Source organism: Convolutriloba macropyga, chromosome 7, assembly GCF_964194025.1.
Source record: "Convolutriloba macropyga chromosome 7, txConMacr16.3, whole genome shotgun sequence".
In the NCBI taxonomy this organism is placed as follows: domain Eukaryota; kingdom Metazoa; phylum Xenacoelomorpha; order Acoela; family Convolutidae; genus Convolutriloba; species Convolutriloba macropyga.
This window is the reverse complement of record NC_134474.1, coordinates 67,252,682-67,274,103: the sequence shown is the minus strand read 5'-3', so window position 1 is coordinate 67,274,103 and position 21,422 is coordinate 67,252,682. Positions and strand designations below refer to the sequence as shown.

The following is a 21,422-nucleotide window of genomic DNA, read 5'->3' as shown; positions in this document are numbered from 1 at the left end:
AAGTCCCTCTACCCGTCTAAATTGGCAAATCTTAAGCGGAAAATTAGAAGTTGATCTTTACTTTAAATGTTGATAATTTATGATCTTTTTTGTTGCAATTTGCTAAGCAAAATGCTTTTAATAATTGTTGTCAAATTTTATTTCAGATAAATTTATCTGCAGGTCAGCGCCATTACAAACAGGTGTATCACTCAGCGCCATGTTACTCCTAATATTTTTTAGGATAAGAAGAGTTATTTATTCAAGTTCAGTATCTGTATATTTAAATAAGTGAAGTGTCTACAATAATCAACATGTCTGCAATTTCAACCTCTACAAGCAGACCTATGGACCCAGTTGAACTGTGTGCCCAAGTACACCTGGCAGTATCCAGAATGGACCCAGTCCACAACACAGTCACAATTGTGACCCTCTACCGTGCTCTGCTTATGGAACTGAACAAGTGCTCCTCCGCACCCAAGTCTGTTCACGTGCCTCCCCTTCTCAGTTACACTCACTTGAAGATGGCAGAGTTATTGTCCAAGCATACATCTAATGTAGATTTGGCACTGCATCATTACTCACGATGTGTATGTATATTACGTTATATTCTGTATCTTGAGTGGTGAAGTCATATCAAACTTGACTGGCGATTTTAGTGATGTCTGTAACGTAAGAGGAGTTAGAAAAGGATAGTAGTTTAAAAGTGTTTTTTAATAGCCGCCTCAGCTTCTCAGCCGGCTATTATAGCGTTCCTAGTTTTTTCTTACAATTCGAAGAATTTGAATTGTATTGGGGCGCTGTCTTTTTTTTAAGATCTGTTCACACATTTTCATGATTTCTGAAGTCAAATTGGAGTAGTGATTTTGGTCACGCCGAAACAGGAAGTGGAGCGAAAAAGCGAGTGGTTTTGCGACGTGAAATTTTTCCCTCTAATTTTAAATTAGATAAAGAAAACGGTGTTTGGACAAAAATTCGCTTTCTCGTTAGTGGTTTTTTGCTCACATGAGGCAATTGCACTTTGATTTTTTTCTGTTTTTTTCGAGTTTTTGGATCGGATTTTTCTCAATCTTTTCATAGTTCATTGTAGCCTAGCTTTCTGTGTGAATCAAATTTCCATTTCTCGCTAGTGGTTTTTTGTGCAAATGCAGCATTTTGACATTGATTTTGTTTTTTTATTTGATCTAATTTTTTTGAAATGGTTTTCCGAATTCACTCATAGTCCGTTCTGGGTTTAGCTGTCTGCTTAGTCAATGAAAATTCTTTGAATTGTACGTCAGGACTTGTCCTGCTATGTTTCTTCGTCTGACGCTCTTTTTCGTTTTACATTTGTTCACACAGCAAAGCTAAAAAAGGTCAATTTTTCTGAATGACTTCTTCCTCTCACTAACGGAATTTGAGCGCGCGACGTCATTTCTCTCTCTCTCTCTCTCTCTCTCTCTGTCTCTCTAGCAAAAGTTTTCAGCTCATTTGTGTGATCAGATTTTGATCATACGTGACTTACCTAACTTGAAAAAGTGACTTTTGCCCTTTAAGTTTGAAGTAGTTTAAGGTCAAAGGAACTCATATGTGTAATAAAGGTCCCTAATATAAGGGCTTCCGCGCAATGAATTTCAACAAGCTTTATTAATTTAAGGCAGAATGTTCTTTTACCGCTGAATCTTTTTTACTTATAGCTTTTTGAGTGGCGTCGATAACCTTTTCAACTTATATCTATCTCTATTATGCTGCACGCAAGTCTTTCGCAGCTATTCCGGCAATCTGCAGGCTATGTTTTTCTTCTATTTTTATTATCTGAGTTGTGCAGAGTAACAATTGATCATATCTTTCATTGGTCAGCTGATGGTTTTGTCTTCGCCTCTGGTTGCCTGGTTTTTGAAAAGTGTTATGTGCTGTGTAATGAGGCATAAGTCGATCTCATTTGAGGCGCATTTGTCAATTCTTCTGACTCATTTTGACACCTTTCGTTTTCAAAAATCTTTTTCGTTCAATTTAATCTTTAGTTGCATAACTAACAGATCTAACAAAGAAGTGTCTTCTGTCCTCATCTTATTGTATGCGGCTAATGATTTTATACCATTTATTACTAAAAAAATATTTTAACTATTCGATAAATTAAAAAATATTTTAATTATTCGATTTACTAAAAAATATTTTAATTATTCGATTTACTAAAAAATATTTTTAATTATTCGATTAATTAAAAGTTTTTAATTATGCGATTGCGTGTACTATTTAATACTTTGTCCCTGGCTATTTTTTTTAGAATGTGGTGAGATGTTTTAAAAGTTCGCTAAAATTAGCTTCACATATCAATTGAAATCTTAATACCGTCTTTGTAAGCCCCACAGTGACATTATACCCCCTCCCTGGCCCAAGTTCCCCTTCCCCCAATTGAACCCCCACTGTCGTTTGAGAACAATTCGGCCGACAGTAGTCAGTTATTTTTGTGTTGTGTGATTTCTGGACTTATAGCCATTGTCCACCACTTGTACAATCATAATATGTGCTGGATATTCAAGTCTCTGGTTCACTCAGTTTTATAGGATTTTGCGTCAGGACGTGTCTTTTTGTATTTTTTAATGGTAAGATTTTAATAATTTTTTGAAGGTTATTTGATGTTAAACCTGAGTTGTGATATAGGTTAAGCAGAATCGGAAAAGAGATTCTAAGCGTAATTGGATTTGAACGTAATTTTTTAATTTTTTTTTTACAAAGTAAAGTGACAACTTTTGTTCAGGTGCGCCAATTTGTATTCTCCCTTTCGTTTCGACTTTCATTATTTGCGTTTTACAGATCCGAATAATCAGATTTTATATGCTTTCTAATGAATTTTTATTTTGATTTTTGAAAACTTCAACTTGCAGCTACTATTTTAAGACTTTGAAGGCAACAATTTTATGAACACATGAGTGGGTTTTCAATGTTGGCCGCTGTTTGATATTATTACTTCGTCACCCGTCGAGTTAAAGGGCGTATGAATTTTGATATTTTTCTGAGTCTAGGCTACAGTACGCTGCTGGTGGTGGTGATATTTAAACAAAATGATCACATAATTGTTGAGATTTGCCCGAGTTTTCTTTTTACCTTTATTAATTTTTCTCGAATCGGAAGCAAATATTGTAAATGTGTGTGTCTTTGTTATGCAGATTTTTCGCTAGCACGTTTTTGCGCTTTTCTTCTAGGATAATCTTTGTCTTCTCAAATGACTTTTTCCACGTACTTCGTTTTGATTTTTGAGTGATTTCAATTGCTCTCACTCCTAATTAAAGTCTGTTGTTCAAACAAAATTGATTGTTAGAGAGACGATGACAAGACCCTGATAGCGGAGCGGTTAATGCCTCTTTCGAGGTTACTGAATCGGACTCAGGAGGTTGGGGTTCAAACCCAACTTTCGCGTGTTGTTTTTGCACCTATAAAGAAAAATTTTATCTAGGCTACAGCCCCTGAATTAAATTGCCCCGCCTGTCATTCGAGAGCGATTTTCCCGACGTTTGTCGGTTTATGCTTTACTCTGTCATTTGGTCACTTAAGAGTTGACCTATAGGTTTAGTATTGATCCATTGTTTAAAGGTCTCAATATATATCTAATTATTGACTGACATTTTTCATTTTTTGCGCGCCTTCCTATTTTTGTTTCTGTGGACCTGTGTCACATTATTTGCAGAAATTATGTGGCTTCTATTGATGTATTGTTAAATTGAGTTGTATCGTGTGGGCATTGGTTCTGCTGGCTTCGAGGTTATTTCAAAACAATCCTTTTTGCGCATTAGTTATTGTTTTAATTTTGGCAGGTTATATTTTTCTTAGTTTATTTGTCCCTTAGTTGTATTTATAGATAGTAAATGTTTTCTTATAAATTGCTCTATTTAGTTAACAGTTTTCATGAAGTTGCAGTTATGTGATTAAATGATTCTGAGACTACTTACCTTCGATTTCACTGAAGTTTAAATTTTTTATGTTGTAGCTGTTGCAGAGAGCTGCAATTCACGGGTTATTTTGGTGGGGGATATCGGCGCTTTTTGTCGTTTTTGCTGGTTCCCTAGTTGCATTTGTATAATAAGAAAAATAGATATATTATTAGTGTAACTGTCTATCCACAACTTGCATGTGGTGCGGCAACCTTTCTATTTAATCACCATAGACAGGTTTTATTCATCATATGAACATTTTTTGCGGTAGTTTAAAGTGTATTACATGGTTTGTTTTAATTTAAACCCTCTAGTTCTATCAAGAGGGGGATATTCTTCTTTTTTTTCAGGTTTTTCCTATCATTTTTGTTTAATTTGTCCTCTTTTTAGTGTCGTGTTCTTTATTGACTCTTAAAGACGGTTGCTCTAAGGTTGATAGGCATTCTCTTACTTCGTTCAATTTTTTTTTGGATAAACGTGTTTTTGTTTATTTGTCGCCTCCGTCGATAATTCAACCAACCATGTGATCAGGATCAAAATTTCAAAAGAAATTTGCTTTTAGTTACTTTTACTGCTTTTAAATTAAATTTTTTGATCGTGTGACTTCTCTTGTTTCTATTTTTGGTGCGAGTTTTGTTTGGGAAATGGCATTATAGCATAACTTTAAGACATTTACATTACACGAACATTTACATTACACGGAATTACGACTCCGGTCAATTGATGGGTTTGGTGCACCTAAACTGAGTGCCAATTTTGTTGCCCTCTAATGCTCAAGGGTTTGAGTTATAAATTTTATCTGAGGTTTAGGCTAGCAATGCTATATATTGAACTTAATTTCTTACTCTAAACTTACTTTTCCCGTTATTATTTCTACGGTTCAACAGCAGCTCTGGTTGTCTTCTAATATCCGGCAATCTGCTGGCTATGTTTCATTGAAGGTTTTTGTTTGATCATTCAAGGCGTTTCCTTTGAAGCTGATTGTATCACATAACAATGCAAAAAACTGATAGGTGAAGTCCAGAATTATTTTTTTGGCTTCTTTTTGTACTCTCACTATCAATGCCTGCTTAAATTTCAGTTTGGATTGATTTCGTCTGAAACTCTTATTACAGACCTTCTGCCTTTTTGGACTTTTCTTTTTGTCATTATCTTCTAATTAGCAAAGTCTCAAGAAAAAAGCTGTGTTGTGTTTGTTCACCTGCCGCTAGATCATGGCCCATTATTATTAATTAGGACGATCATAAGATAAACAGCCGTTTGTGTTGACGGTGGATTTTTGTGCAAATTGGCCTATAATTGTGCAGGTGTTCCGCAACTTAAACTAAGTTTCTCTGCATATCCGACTCTACCAGTTTGAACCAAATTGAGAACTGATGTTTGCGAGGTATTGCGGAAACCCAGTTGTTGTCAATTCAAAAAGGGGGTCTTTCCTGTTACACCCTTCCCCCTCCCCAGCGCTTAGTAGTCATATAACTTATAGTCTCTCCGCTCCAATCATAGTAATTATACCATAATGGTGGGGGGAGCTATATTGGGAAAGACCCAAAAAGGTGTAGCATCTATTCTGTTCCCCCCCCCTCCCCCCCCCCCCCCCCAGTGTTCTTTAAGACCCCCAGTTACTACGTATATGTTGTTATACAGCACGTTACTATGTAAGAAAACAGCACGTGCGCCGGGGGGTCATAAAAAATATGCTCACTAAGGTGGGGGGGGGGGGGGTAATGTCCTAGGTAATGTTCTAGCATCGCTGCGATCACGTGTAAAAAAAATTAAAGTTTTATATCATTGCTGTGATGTGTTGTGTGTTGTGATGGGAATACATAAGTCAAAGTCATGCTGGTTACACGAGATAAAAAAAACAATTGAATTAGAAATAAAATAAATATTTGATAAGATAATTCCGGTTAAAGGTTCATTGTATTGCGATAAGACTGATAAACTGGTCAGTGCCTCAACTATTGTTGTGATTGGACGAATGAATTAAGATTCCCTTGGGTCTCCATCGGAGTTCTGCTTCCAGCCGCATTTCCTCTTTGGCATCTGAAAAGGGACATCTATCTAGAAAAGTATTGTTCGTGACAGTCAATGAGTCGTAATTTCAAAAATGGAGCTTCTATTCTATATTAAAAAAAATTGGATATTTTCCGTTTGTGCCCCCCCCCAGTACGTTATGCACCCCCCCCCCCCCCCGTTACAGAGCACGTGTCATTACATGGTATATCATTATGTAAAAATATGGCACGTGCGTCTGGGGGTGCAAATAATATGCGCCCACTAAGCTGGGGGAAGGGGGGAACAAACGGAAAGATCCAAAAAATCTTGGGTGTTTCCCATTATAGAACCCCCACCCCCAGCTTAGTGGTCAGATAACCTATAGCCCCCCATAATGGTTATTATACCATAATGGAGGGCTATAATGGGAAAGACCCGAAATCTTTGATAAAGAATTTTAAAAGTCATTTTAAAATGAAATGGAGGTTGAATTGAATTCTATGACGTTTCGACGTCTGTCAATTAATAACCTAAATCTGAACTAAAGTTAGTTTGATGTTTTAGACGGAATTGGTCACATCCAATGCATCCGATCCTGCACAAGTAAGTATAACTACGTTGAGTTCTTTAGTATACGGATGCTGTTCATCTAATCAAAAATTTTCTTTCAGTAAAATAAAAGTGGGTTCGCCTTATTTTACGTAGCAAATTTCTACATTCTTCTCTGCGAGTCTGTGTCATTATTATTATAGCTGCGAAGCTGTAAGCTGAGCGAAGCTATATTGCGGTGCTCTTAGTTTTTTAAAATTCAAAGAATTTGAATTGTATTGGGGCGCTGTCTTTTTTTTAAGATGTACACATTTTCATGATTTTTGAAGTCAAATTGGAGTGGTGATTTTGGTCACGCCGAAACAGGAAATGGAGCGAAAAAGCGAGTGGTTTTGCGGCGTGAATTTGTTTCGCTCTAATTTTAAAGTAGAGTGAGAAAACGGTGTTTGAACAAAAATTCGGTTTTTCGGTAGTGGTTTTTTGTTCACATGCGGCAATTTCTCTCTGATGTTTACTGTTTTTCGATTTTTTGGATCGGATTTTTTTTCTAAATAGTTTTCCCAATCCATTCACAGCTCATTCTGGATCTAGTTTTTTGTTAGAATCAAAATTACATATCTCACCTGTGGTTTTTTGTTCTCCCTAGCAGCATTTTGAATTTGATTTTCTGTTTTTTTTTGTTTTTTTTAATCTGATTTTTTTTAGAAATGGTTTTACCAATTCACTCATTGTCCGTTCTAGGTCTAGTTGTTTGTTAAGTCAATGAAAATTCTTTGAGTTGTACGTCAGGACTTGTCCTGCTATGTTTTTTGTTTCGTCGTGTGACGCTCTTTTTTCGTTTTACATTTGTTCACACAGCAAAGCTGAAAAAGTCAAATTTTCTGATACTTCTTCCTCTCACTAACGGCATTTGCGCGCGTGACGTCATTCCTCACTCGCTTTAGCAAACGTTTTTTAGGTTATTCGTTAGGTTATTTGCGTCATTAGATTTTCATCATACGTGACTTACCTCACTCAATAAAATGACTTTTGCACTTTCAAATTTAAGTTTAGCTTGAATTTGTATAAGGTCAAAGGAACTCATTTGTGCAGTAAAGGTCCCTAATAAGAGGCGTGTGCGGAATGAATTTTAACAAGCTTTATTAATTTGTCGCTGAATGTTTTTTACCTAGTTTTTTGAGCGGCGTCGATTTTTTTCAATTTAGATCTGTACCTGTTTCTATCTCTATTATATAGTACGCAGGTCTATTCTTTCGCAGCTATTCCGGCAATCTGCCGGCTATATTTATTATTTTAGATATTTTTTCTTTTTAGATCTTTTCTTTGAAATAACGCACTTGAAATTTTCAAGCGCATGCAGTCAGTATTTTCGGTTCTATTTTGGGAGTGAATTTGTCCCTAATGTTTACGCTGGCATAAAACAATAATTTTCAAATCAAAACTCTGCACTCAACAAAAGTTTGTAAGGAAACATTTATTCATGCAAATTCCATTTCATTTTTCTTGCTTCTTAGGGTTCTTTATCGGTCTCAAACAAAGTTAGTAGCAATAATTTGGGTCCTGCTGATATTTTTTCAAGCTAATTTTTGCTCGGTTGATTTTGGAAAGGACGATTGCGAGGAGTTTGGTTAGCGGGTAAAACATCTTTTCCAAGAATCAAGTTTTTTTCGTGAAAAATTCATCGAATTACATAGAGCTTCGTTTCTTAATCGTTTTCTACTGTGAAGTCAAAATTCAATGTGAAATCAAAATTGTCAATGTTCTAACGTAGAAATTTCTTGTTAGAAATGTTCTCAGGTAAAAAAACTTTAATTTCTTTCTTCTGTCTTTTTTTTCAGTAATAAGAAAGCACAAGCTCAGTAAGACAACTTTTCAAATGAAAAGTTTTTATTCTTTCTTTTTTTTACAGTTCAAAGAACTGGAATTGTATTGGGTCGCTGTATTGTTGTAAAGATATGTTCACACATTTTCAAAAAATTTTGAAGTGATAATTTGGGTCACGCCGGTCTGAAATTTGTTCACTCTAATTTTAAAGTAGAGAGAAAAGGGTATTTGAACTGAAATTCAATTTCTCGCTAGTGGTTTCTTTCTCACATGCGGCAATTTGATTTTGAATGATACTGTTTTTTTTTTCAATTCTATGTCTCGTTTTTTTTCGGTTTATTCATCGAAAATTCTTCGAATTGTATGCCAGTACTTGTCCTGCAATTTTTTTAAGATCTGTTCAAGTATTTTGATGATTTTTGAAGTGAAATTGAATTGATGATTTTAGTCACGCCAAAATAGGACATGGAGCCGTTTTGCGGCGAAAATTTTTCACGCTGTCTTCACTTTTTTCTACCTCTTCTTGTTAATGAGAATTCAATTTTGTGTGCTGATTTTTTAAAGACGCTGGAGTAGAAATAGAAGCGAAATGCGAATAGTTGTAAGGCTTGATAAAATTCTGACTTCTATTTCAAGCAGCTTTTGAAGTGAAGTGAGAAAATGGTGTTTACGCAGATTTTTGCTTTTTAAGAACATTTTTTTTTTCACCTGCGCCAATTTGACTTCGCTGTTTTTCTCTTCATTTTCTGAGCAAATACTTTTAAAAATAATACTTGTGTTCTTGTAATGCATAATTGAAGTTGTTAACATTACTCAAAAAGGCAACTAGTGTTTTTTCAAGACTTAGACGCTTTTGGTCTTCATGAAATAATTTATTTTTGGATTCTTTTTTTAATTGCTCTTGAACGAAGTTCATAGCAATTATTATTGTAAACGTGTTGGTCTTTTTTGCAAATTTTTTGCTTGACTATTTTGTGCTTTTCGTCTAAAACATTCCTTGACTTCACAAGTGACATTTTCATGCTTTCGTTCGGCATTTTTGTGTGATCTCTATTGCTCTCATTCCGAAGTAAATTTGTTGCTAAAGAAGTAGATTGCAGCATAGCAAGACGAAGGGCCTGATAGCCGAGTGGGCAGCGCTTCTGGTAAGGGAGAGAGAGGTCAATGGATCGAATCCCGGCCTGGTAAACTATCTTTGCACCCCTGATAAGAAATTTATCTAGGCTACAGCTCCTGAATTAATTTGCCACGCCTGTCGTTCAATAGCGATTCTTCCGACATTAGTCGGTTTATGTTTCTTTTTGTTGTTTTTGCTTTCAGCGTATAGTTCTTTCGTTATTATATTTTACCTTTTGGTCTCATTAATGCTAGGTCTCAATGGCTCTCTTGAGGTATATTCAAATTAAATTACTGATAAATTAAATTAAATTACTGAAATGAAAACTAACGGTCTTATTGAATTCGGCACTGCTTCATTTAGAAATTCTTTCCTATTATGGGACCTAAAGCCTTCTATTTCTGAGAAGTGTTGGGTTTCATCTTTTATACAATTCCAATTGTTTTTGTATAATTTTTGTTTTTTATTAGATTTTTTTCCTTAATTGTATTTTTTAATTGGATTTTTTTTCCAAAATTGTTTGCCTTTGATAAGACTTTTCCTGCTACGTTCTTGCTGGCCAGCACCATTAAAGAAGAAAAGGATGTGACAAAATTTGTCCTCTCTTTGGCTGACAAATTTATCTTTTGCCTTTATTTGGTTGGGCAAATTTATCGAGGAAAATTATTGGTCATTCTTAAACCGAGAGTCACGTACGTTGTAGTACGTGATCCTTACGTCAGTTTTAAGTAATGAATCACTGCATGAATTAAACAGCCTGATAAAGTGGCTTGAATGTAATTGTCGGGAATGCTCATTCACAGCTTCGAGAGTAGAGCTACTCGTTGCAAAATTTTTCAAACCATAACCTCAAAATTTCAACTAAGATGTACAGAAAATCCTATTTTGTCGGGATCGCTCGTCATTGTTTTAATTACAAATGAAATAGAATTTAAAGAATTTGCAGGATTAAATGTTTTTTGTTTAGAACTCAACTTTTAAAAACTGGGATAAATAACTTTAATTGGTAATGGGTTATTTTGGTAACTTTAAGAATCAAATCATCGTTGTCCGAAATAATTTAAACTGAAACGCAATGGCAGCCTAATTTATATCCTTATTAGCTCCTGGAAAACAAATTTTGCAACAAACCTGCATTTAAATTTGAGACAAAATATATATTTTTAAAAAGATTACTGAGAAACTGATAATCTTTTTGGTAGTTTTCTAGCATGTAGTTTTTGGCTTCTTGCAAACTTGAAAGTTTTGAAATTTGCAAAGTTTTGAAATTGATTAATTTATGTCAATTTATGAGGAAAGGAACCCTCGAGTTTTGGAAATTGACTACAGAAATGCGACCCTGAGGGAGGACGTGGTTCCGAACGTTTGGGTTGTATGATTCCAGGAACCCTTATGTAAAATTATTGGCTGGAAACAATTACAGAGGAAATCAGACCAGTATATTGGACTCTGCAGAACGCAGGATTATTTTCGGCAATTTTTGTGTGTGAAATTTTTTGAAAAACTAGCGTGGCTCGTGTGTTTTTTTTTTCCATTTTATTTGTGTGCGTCTAGAAATAAAATGCATCTAAAGTGCGTCTAAAGTAAAACTGTTTTGATACAATATTGAGCAGGGATTGAGTCCAGTGCTTATTTTCCGTTTCAGTTTTTCCATGTGGTGGTCAAATTTATAATGTCATATGGTAAGCCTTGTTTTGACCCCCTTCCCTGTCGATGCTATTTTGCGACTCGAGAGGTAAAAGCAGATGTTCTTGTTATAGGTGGATCCCAGCGTGGTGGAGAATTGTCTATTGGCAACCTGGAAGTCGCAACTCATTCACACCCAAAAGGTACACTCTTCAATTAGTTTTCGTAATTTGTTTGGATCTTTTCCATTTGAGCCCCTCCCCCACCCTACCCAGCTCAGTGGGTGCATATTATTTGACCCCCCAGACGAACGTGCATTTTTTTAAATAACGATTTACTATGTAATGACACGCGCTCTGTAACTGAGGGTGCATAGCGTACTTGGGGGCCACATACGGAAAAGATGCAATTCTTTTTATATCGCTTTTTTTAAACAAAAAATCCAGATTGTTTTAGTTTTGCCATATAGCTGTTTTTATGACCTCTAGCTTAGTTTCTGAACATCGCTTGCAGCCCACAAGTGCACATGCTATTAACACGTAATGATAGAACAAAATTTTGATTCTTTTAGAATATGAGAATATGAATTGCGAATATGAAGCCCAACCAAATAAGAATACGATCATATCTTCAAATATCTCCAAATATACAATGTAGCACGTCTACATAAAGGAATTCGGATCTATTCTGTTTTGCCCCCCCAAGCTTAGTGGGCTTATATTTTTTACGCACGCCAGGCGCACGTGCTATTTTTTTACATAGTAACGTGCTATATAACAACATATAAACTGTAACGGGGGGGGGGGCGTAAAAAACACTGGGGGGGGGGGGACAAAATAGATCCAGGAATTCGAATGAAAGAATTCGAAAATGAGGACAAAAAAAGCATGCCAAAAAGTCAAAATCGAAAAGATAACTTAAAGATATCAGACAGGTTGGACAGTTGTGAAGTTGTTTGTGATGTGCTGGCGGTGTTTCAATCAATTTTCATGATTTCCTTCTAATTTCGGTGTTTTGAATGTTAAAATGTTGCCTGGTTTTTTGGCTATCTGCATTTTCTGATTTTCTGACCCCTGGCTTAGGCAACATATTATGTAAATGAAAAATGAAAGTGGAGACAGACAAACATAATTCCAAAAACGCGAAATGGAAAAGGAAAATTTCACCATAACTGACATGTGACAAATTATGAATGTTTGTTTTTGTTGTTGTCGTAGGGCAATCTCTCGACTGCAGTGGAGCTGATGGTGAACTGTATGAATCTATCCCAGACTAACCCCAGGTGGTTCTTCAGATTGGTGTTGAGGATTGCTGTGAGTTAACACAAGTTTCGAAAACATATTTCAAATTATTATCAGGAAAATAGTACTTGGTGGGAGATCTCAAGATTAAATCTCATTTTCTGTTTGCTCCTCTCCTAATGTTTTAGAATCTTAATGTGATCAAGTTTTTAACAAAATTGATTAAAAAAGTTCACTGTTAAACATTTTTGAGATGCTCAGCTTCTCAGCCGGCTATTATAGCGCTCCTAATTTTTTTTTACGATTTGAACAGGAGTATTGGTTTTCTTAAGGTTTTTTTTTATCGGAAGTACTATTCGTTCAGATGGTGTTTTGACCTAAAAGCGAAAGAGACCAAAATTGCCGTCTGAACTAATTTTTTCTGAGCGATGGAAGTTTTTCAGTGAATGACTTTTTGACTCTGAAAAGTGTTTTTTGACAGAATGTCTCATGTAGATAACCTTTATTAGAGCAACAACTCTTTGCTCGTTATGTTGATTCTATGCCAACACCATTATAGTGAGAGTAAAGTTTTGGCCCTATGTGGGTTTCGACCCCACAATCTCTTAATTGATTGCACTCCTGTGCTCTCTACTGAGCCAACTGGTCCACAATGCGAGAGTCTTACTATGCTCTCTTAAATTGAGCTATCATTTCAAGCTCCATCTTATGATCACAACTTACCTACTAGAGTGTATACTCTAACACACCCCCTTAAGTTGTGCATCGTAACTCCTCACTGTCAACTTCTGGCTAGAGCGTTAAACTGGGCCCATAACCTATTAGAGCAACTCTTTGCTCGTTATGTTGATTCTATGTCAACACCATTATAGTGAGAGCAAAGTTTGGAACCTATGTGGGTTGCGACCCCATAATCTCTTATTTGATTGCAATCCTGTGCTGTCTACTGAGCCAACTTGTCCACATTGCGAGAGTCTTACTATGCTCTCTGAAATTGAGCTATCATTTCAAGCTCCATCTTATGATCACAACATACTTACTAGAGTGTATACTCTAACAACCGTTTTAACCGGTTTTTCGTCCAATTGGCCCAGTTTTTTCGCTTAAAATTTAATTTTTTGTAGAAGTATTTTTTAATGGAATAATTAATATGCGAACCTCTGAAATTGATACCACAGTGTTTTTGGGAGTCGAATAATGCGTTTTAAATTCTAAATGAGCACGTATTTCCTAAATTTTTTATTCATTTTTGTCTTTTTTTAATAATTTCTTTTTGGAGCCTAAAATGGATTTCCAAATTTTTCAAATGGTGCATATTGCAATTTACCTTCATGCATTAAATGCCTGTTTATAACGTGAGGTATTTTTGCTTTATAGAATTGTACACATGCTTGCCAGATTTTTTTAGTTTTTTGTCGGACTTTTTTTTCAGATTTTTGTTTTTTGTTTAGATTGAGTTACTAGAAAAAATTCTTTTTTTCATTTGAACTCGGGGATCCTTATTCTCTTTCACTAGCAAATGAGTGATTTTGGAGTTCAGTATTTGAATTTCTGCAAAAAAAATTCAATTTTGAAAATTTTTTGACAATTTCAGTGCAAAATGGATTGTTGTTCCCAAGCTTTGAACTTTTTTCTACATTTTAATCTCTACAAGAGGACAGCTATGTAATTATATGCTAAATATGGAAATATTATTGTTTTTCTACTTCATTTTAATTTTTGATTTAAATGAAAAATCAAGAATTTCTTTGTTTTGTTTTTGTTGCTGTCCATATTCTCCGCCTTTTAGCAGAGACCTATAGTTGTAATCAGACCTATAGCTCTAATCAGCCTTTCTTTCATCAGTTGTGAAAAAAATGATTTCTACTTTTTAGACTTTTGCTTGCAATTGATTTCATTTGACAGTGCGGCACTGAGAATTTGTTTGAAATGCCGTTGAAGCATTTTGAATGATAATAATTTCTATGAATATTATTGAGGTCTTATTTTGATTTCAAACAATTTTTGCTTTTGAATTATAACCTATATCTTGTCTTTTTGTTGATTAATTTGAAGGCTTTTGAACTATTTTGCTGACTCTTGGTCTTTTTGCGATTTTTGGCCCGTTTTATTGTTTTATTGAATTTTTTGGTAATTGAATTCAAGCCTCATGCCTGTTTGCTCAGTTTACCATAAAGGATGGAACTTTCTTTTGCTTTAAAGTTGTCTCTTTCCATGAAATTTGACAAAAAAATTAGATATTTTTCAATTTTTTTCATTTTCTCATTTTTTCGACTTCTTCGAAAATAGAGATGTATGTGAGCTCATTAAGTACTTAAACCACATTTTTTTTGTATGAGTACTTGTACCATATACAAAGTAAGTTGAGTTTTCTTCATTTTCACGTAATTTTGGTGAAGTTTTCTTTTGTTGTTTGACTTAAGATTGTTGTTTTCGCTGCATTGATTAGTCCTGCAAGGAGATATTAGCTATTTGGACAGCCAGTTTTGTACGAGGATATGGCTTCGAGTTGTTTTTCTATGTTGTTTTTTACTTTGTTGTACTAAGTTCTTTTTCGCTTTACCTTAGTTCACAGCTTGTTCAACAATTGGCGTGAAATCGTTTTGACTTCTCTAGGCTAGTTTCACTCTTCTCTCATTCTGCTAAAAGTGTTTCCAGACAGCCGTTGCTCAGCAAAGCAAAGCAGTTCAAATTGAAAAGAGCCAGTATCAAAATACGAAATCACAAATAGAAACGGGATAAACCCATAAAGCCCCGTTTAAGGTACCCATTACTCTAACTTTGTTCTTATAGGTCTTAGTTACAATCTCTTATGCTTATTGTTATTGATAATAGACCCTGTGTCGTCGCACTAGGAAACAGGAGTAGGTTCAGCTCCAAAGTGACTTCAAAATTTGTGCACGTTTAAATTGTTTGTGTACAAAAATCATTTTTTCTCTTCTTTCAATCCCAATCTTGGTTATGGGTATTAACGGCGTCTATTGTCTGGCAATCTGCCAAGTATTTTTTTTCTGCAAAAATTTTGCCTGACCGTTTTGACTTTTTGAGTGACTTTTACGCCCTTTACTTTTTCGGTTTTCGCGATCTAAATTTTGCTGTCATTCAAGAAGTGTCAGGAGCTGAACTCCTTGTCCATTTTGTGTAACGAAAAAGTTTGAATACCGAAATCTGCATAAAAGTGCACCGAAGTGTGTTCTATTTCATCATACCAGAGAAATATAGGGAACTTTGATAGCTAATACAGTCAGTTGCTATCTAAATTTAAATTGTATGTTCAAATTTAAGTCTTATACTAGTACTAATTTACCTTACTGTTGCGTTTATTTGTCAGAGCCTGTCGTGTGAGTTGGCAGAGAGCAGTTCCAAATACAGTCTAGACAGTTGCATTGAGGTGTTGGCCACTGCTGAGAAGTATGCAACTACTATTCGCAGTCAGTACATGCTACTACTCATGAGACTCCACCGTCTATTCCTCCTACTCAAACAGGTACCAAAACCCACTAATAGGTATCCAGTATATATTATGCATATTGGTTTGTGAGCAATGTTAACGGAAGACGAGAATGCTTTTTGAAGAGCCCCCCCCCCCTGTGGTTAATTGATCTCAGACAAACAAAGTTTGTAGAAATTATATTAGTCCGGGTGGTCTTTTTTGTTCTACCAACTTTTCCTCCGATTTGTTTTCTTCTGACCATTTAACTGTTCGTCCTCAAAAGCGGAATAAACTAAACAGGTAAAGCCCTGAGTGCAGTAAGTTGCTGAGCGGCTTTCTTAGAGCCTTAAGGCTTACAAGTCTTCTAAGTATGCGATTGACCAAAACTGTTGAAGTTAATCACTACCCCCCCCCCCCCCCCCCTGTTGGCAATATGATTTTATTTTGTGGCAAAAATTTGTTACATCAGTTTTTGTCTTCTCGCATGGCTGCCTAATGAACTGTTACGGAATGCATTTACCTATCGGCAAGTAGATCATATAGCTACATTTACGGAGCAGGCGGCATTCTAAGAGCGATAAATATTTGCCGCTAGGCAATTGATATTTGTTGATCACGTGCGGCTTTTTCACGTTTGAAATCTATATTTGTTGATCACGTGATATTTGTTGATCACGTGCGGTGGAGTTTTTTTTTAAAAGTAACTATAGTTGTTGGTCAAAGGTGGTCGTCTCCATTATTTTAGCTTGTATGTTGGTATGCCTTTTTGATCGTGTGAAGCAAATTTTAGACTTCGGGATGCATTTTTGAGCTATTTAAGCCATTTTGCACTGTTGGATGATTTTATCATTTTTTTAATCTTTTTTTTGCTGAGCTTTTAGGGACTTTTAGTGGTTAGACTTATTTGCTGCCGTGGTTGTGGTGATCTTTTGTTTTGATTAATATTGATTTTGAGTTGTTTTTGTTGAATAAATTGAGAGGAATTTCGATCAAATTGTGGCCCATTTTTTAAAAATTGTTATGCCCTTTTCTTCTGATTTTGAGCCTTTCGCAATAGTTTTTTATTTACTATTTATTTGAGAGCTATTCATCAGTTCTTCTTGTTACTATGAGGTGAAACTTCAAGGATATACAGATCATTTTTATTGAAATAATTGTTGAAAGTTTGTATTTTAAGGTTTCCGTTGTTTGCTTTTTTAATAGTAGGATATTGTGTGTGACTGGTATTGGGCGGGGTGGCTGATCGAGCAGAAAAAGGTTGTTTCTGGTTTGCAACTTCTGACGAAATGTCAACAGATGTTTTATCAGTTATCCGCAGATTTTGCGTTCCTGTTATCGTTTACTGTTAATATTTCAACGTAATATCTATTTTATTATTGAGTAGAGCTTCTCTTTGTTTTATTAGTGTTTGGCTGAGGCCTAAGTGAATATTTAACTTGAATTGTTCTGGAGTCTTTTGCTTAGTTTTTTTTATCTCAGTTCACAGATTGTTCAGCTTTTTGCTTGAAATCTTTGACTTCTCTCGACTAGTTTCTTTCTTCGAACTTTCTACTCAAAACGCTTTAAATGCCATTGGTTCGGCAAAGCAGTCCAAAACAAACAGAGTCAGTATCGAACAACAAAATCAAAAGTTTGAAGATTGAAGTTCTAATGACCAGTTTTAGATGCGTTGTATTTGAAACGTTGTTTTTATTAGTTTTAGTTACCAAAACTACAAAATGTTTTTTGGTGTTGATACCAGTCTGTGTGTCTTCTCATAAGGAAACAGTAATATGTCTAGCTATGAAGTGCAATCAAAATAGCTCGCATTTCAAAAATTTTTTTAACGACAATCTATTTTTCTCTTTCAAGTCCAATCAATGTTTATTGAGGTTGATGGTGGCTATCTCGGGCTATTTTCCGACAATCTGCCGGTATGTGCTTTTTCTTTGGAATTAAATAAAATGTTTTTTTTTGTCGCTGATTAGCTGCCTGCATTATGATATCAATTGTATGTTCGGCCCTCTGTCAAAACATGGTAAGAGATCATACTTGCTCAAAGTACTCAAATTAATGTCTAAATTTTCCTTTATCAGTTTAATTAGATACAACCTAATGATCGGAATGTTAGTATGCAATTTCTGATAGGATTCTTTATTGCTTTTTTATTGCGCAAACACTGAAACCATAAATTCAGTTGGGTGTCTTTTCTTGATTAACGACATGCGTAATCAAGAAAGGTTAAGAAAGATTAAAAAGATCTCGCTAACTGCGTGAAAGTGTCGCTAACTGCGTAAAATAAGTACTGAGGTATTTCTTGCGATCTGAAATACTAGTTACCACACGCAGTTGCATGAAAGTCAACCTGGCGAGGTTTTTTAGTTCCATGAATTAAAATGTACTACTGAGCGTGCGTGTATAAAATTGATTCTGGCAGGAATCTTTTTGTTGGTGCAACGTTGTCAGCTGAGCGTTGTCACATTGCGTTTCTCGTTTTTTGCTTATAAACTGAATGTAATTATTGATCTTTGTGGTCTTACCAAGTTGAGTTTGTTCAGGTAATTTACCTAAATGCAAACAAAGACACTTCGACTTATCTCACTCTGAAAAATGACTTTAACGCTTCTTAACTCAAACTAGGACTTTGAAGTTCAATTGACGACACCAGGTCGATTCCCCCTACTTACCCCCACCCACTGACTTAATCCCCCAATGCCTCATAAGTTATAATTTTGAGCATCTGCAGAGTACTAGAAGGTCACATGTGCTTTCCAGGGTTTGTTTTAGTATTTTTTGTGTTGGATTGAATTTTTGGTTTTACATATTCATTCGTTTGTGCTGTAAAATCAAACTTTTTAGGTAAATATGTAGTTGTAGTGGATGAAAACGTTTTAGATCGTATATGACGTCCTTCTCTTTTTAATTGAGTTAACACAATTTTTCAGGTCTTCTGAGGTCATTCTTATCCTTTTCGAGGTCACGAATGGATACACGTGTAAGAAATTTCTTGAGTGATTTTTTTTCGAAAATGATTTTTTTTTGCTTCAGCAACCATCTGAATTTGTAGTCATCTATATTTTACGGCGCGTCTGTTTCTACGATGCACGTCTTTTTGCAGTTTTTCAATACCTGCAGTCTATGATTAAATCATTCATGTCTAATATCTCGAATCCGTTCGTGGTTCTATATCCTTTCTCATAAAGTTGAAATAAGCGAATGTTCGAAGAGGTCAATACAAAAGGTTAAAGGCCAAATTAAGTAAAAGATACAAATATAGAGCGGTAAATTTTACAAAAATTAAGGTCACTAAAATGGGTAATCAAGTCTTGTTTTTTCAAGACTTGTTTTTCGAAGCCTATTGGGCATGCTCAAAGACAAGTCTTGGGCGTTTCTTTCAAATAGGGTCAGTTCAATATTGTGTATTTTAAAGAGGCCTCATGAGGTGTTCTTGGGGGTTACATACGAATTGATTCTTGATTCTGGCGCAAACATTTTCGAATGGGTTAAGGTCCGGGCGGATTTGGATCGAGATGATAATATTTTATCCCAGAACATTTTTTATTCGTGCTGTATGGGGTGTAGCGTTGTCTTTTTGGAAAACGCAAACTCAGTTGGGGGGGGGAGGGGGGGGGGTTGAGAAGATCGGCACTTGGAAGCAGAAATTTCGCTAGAGTAGAATGACGAAATTATTGGCATCCTCTTAAACTCAAAAGTAAAGTTTCCAAAACCAAAGAATGGCTGATGCAGTCCCAAACTTGCTCAATAATTGTACTGATGGCTAAATTTGGGTATAGTCGTCCAGCATTTCGACACTATAAGCATATTTCATCATGCTGGCGACTTTTCCGCAATTTAACAACCGTTTCGCCGCAAAAAACTGTTCCAATCAAAATCTAAATGAATTGCGGAAATCGGATTTGTTTTTCTCTTTTTTACGGCCGTTAAAAAAATTTACATGGTTCGGTGACTTCTTAATTCTGTCTTTCGCATATGTCTTTTGACCGTCGATTCAACCAACCGAGAGCAATTTGTCCGACATTAGTCGGTTGATGTTTTTTTAATTGCTCTTGAACGAAGTTCATAGCAATTATTGTAAACGTGTGTGTCTTTTTTAAGCAAAATTTTCGCTTGACAATTTTGTCTTTTCGAGTGACTTTTCCGCCCTTGACTTTTTGCGTTTCGTCTGATCTAAAATTCTCTCTCAATCACAATTTCAAGCAGCTGAACTCAATTGGCGGCAGTTTAATACTAAAAGTAAAGTCAAATGAAAAGTGCGCAGAAACTGAAGCCATTTTTCACTTTAAATCTTAATAGTGGTATATGTTAACCTCTAATGTGGTTATTTGAAGCCCACTATTGAACTTCTTAGTCCCATTTAGACCCCCCCCCCCCCGATTGAAGCAGGCTGCAATTGATTAGAGCTCCCACTAGTCGTTCGAGAGCACTTTGTCCGACATTAGTCGGTTGATGTTTTTTTTTGTGATTAGGGCTCGGTGGACAGAGCAGAAGAAGTGAGTGACGAATCTGGAGATATGGTGCAGGAGTTTGCAGAGAAGACTAAGAATGAGTTTCACGCACAACACATCAAAGTACACTACCTCTCTCTGCACGTGCTCACAAAAATCGCTTTGGGAAAGGTCAGTATACATTAGAGATATTACCATTACGATTGTCTACGTCACTTGTCCATTTATATTTCAACCAATGTAAATATTTCAAAACGATGGCAAAAAGTTGGGGTCTTTTTCGTTTGCGCCCCACCTTCCCCCTGTACTTAAAATTAGTGCACGGAAAAGATCCCAAAGTTGAAAGACAAAAGAATTTTTCTTCATGGCGATGATGAAACCAGACGAAATGAAGCTAAAGGAAACTGTAGACATTTGAACACCCTCTTCTGTTTCAAGCCCGTTGGGGGAGACTATTGTGCATATGTTATGGACAAGGGTAGACTTATTGGTAGCCGCCCTCATTTTCTCAGCCGGCTATTATGGCTGGCCTATTTTACAATTCAAAGAATTTGAAATGTGCTGAGGCGCTGTCTTTTTAAGATCTGTTCACTTATTTTTGAAATTTTTGAAGTCAAACTGAAGTGATGATTTTGGTCACGACGAAACAGGAGGTGGGTAAGGCGAACATGCGATTGGTTTTGCTACTTTAACTTTATGAGTCATAGTTACCATCTCTAATTCCTTAATTCCTTGAAACCAGTCTCTGTATCCTCTCATTATGAAACAGCAAGTATGTGTAAAAAGGTCTTCAAAAATGTTTTTGTACAACAATCGATCTCTTCTTTCTGTTTTTTTTTCGGTTCTTTCAATCCCAATCGTGGCGGCTATGTTCAATCATAATCAGTGGCGGCTATTTTCCGGCGATATTCATAATCTGTTCTATATAGTTAGTTGCTAGTTAGCAAATGTTTTGAGGGCAATGTAAAGAGGTCAAACTTTATTTGTTAAACGCGTAATTTTGAGTCAAGAGGAAAATTTTGACCTGAAAATGATGCGCTTGACCGATTCATTGTCTGACCCTTTTGGCTTTTCGTCCTCACTAAGGGGTTAAACAGGTAACGCCCGGAGGGCATTAGGTCCTCTTAAAGCCTTTCGGCCTTCTACACTCTAAGAATGAGTTTTACTGAAACAGTTTTGGAGATATAAATTCACGGTTCACAACCCATTAAGCGCAAATTTAGATGCTCGTTACTCGAACTTTGTTCTTAGTTACCATCTCTAATGCTTATTGGTATTGATACTAACCACTGTGTTGTCTCA

General features: G+C 35.8%; 1 protein-coding gene across 1 annotated transcript in view; it reads left to right on the top strand.

Moving 5' to 3' along the window:
* The first annotated feature begins 150 nt into the window (after positions 1-150).
* The window catches only part of LOC142342469 (MAU2 chromatid cohesion factor homolog), a 53,251-nt gene continuing 31,979 nt past the window's right edge, over positions 151-21,422 (top strand). Inside the window, exons 1-6 of the mRNA XM_075393807.1 lie at positions 151-569; positions 6,450-6,488; positions 11,136-11,204; positions 12,219-12,314; positions 15,574-15,729; positions 20,142-20,291. Coding sequence (XP_075249922.1) covers positions 294-569; positions 6,450-6,488; positions 11,136-11,204; positions 12,219-12,314; positions 15,574-15,729; positions 20,142-20,291 — 786 coding nt within the window. The 5' untranslated portion in view covers positions 151-293. The remainder of the gene's footprint in view (positions 570-6,449; positions 6,489-11,135; positions 11,205-12,218; positions 12,315-15,573; positions 15,730-20,141; positions 20,292-21,422) is intronic.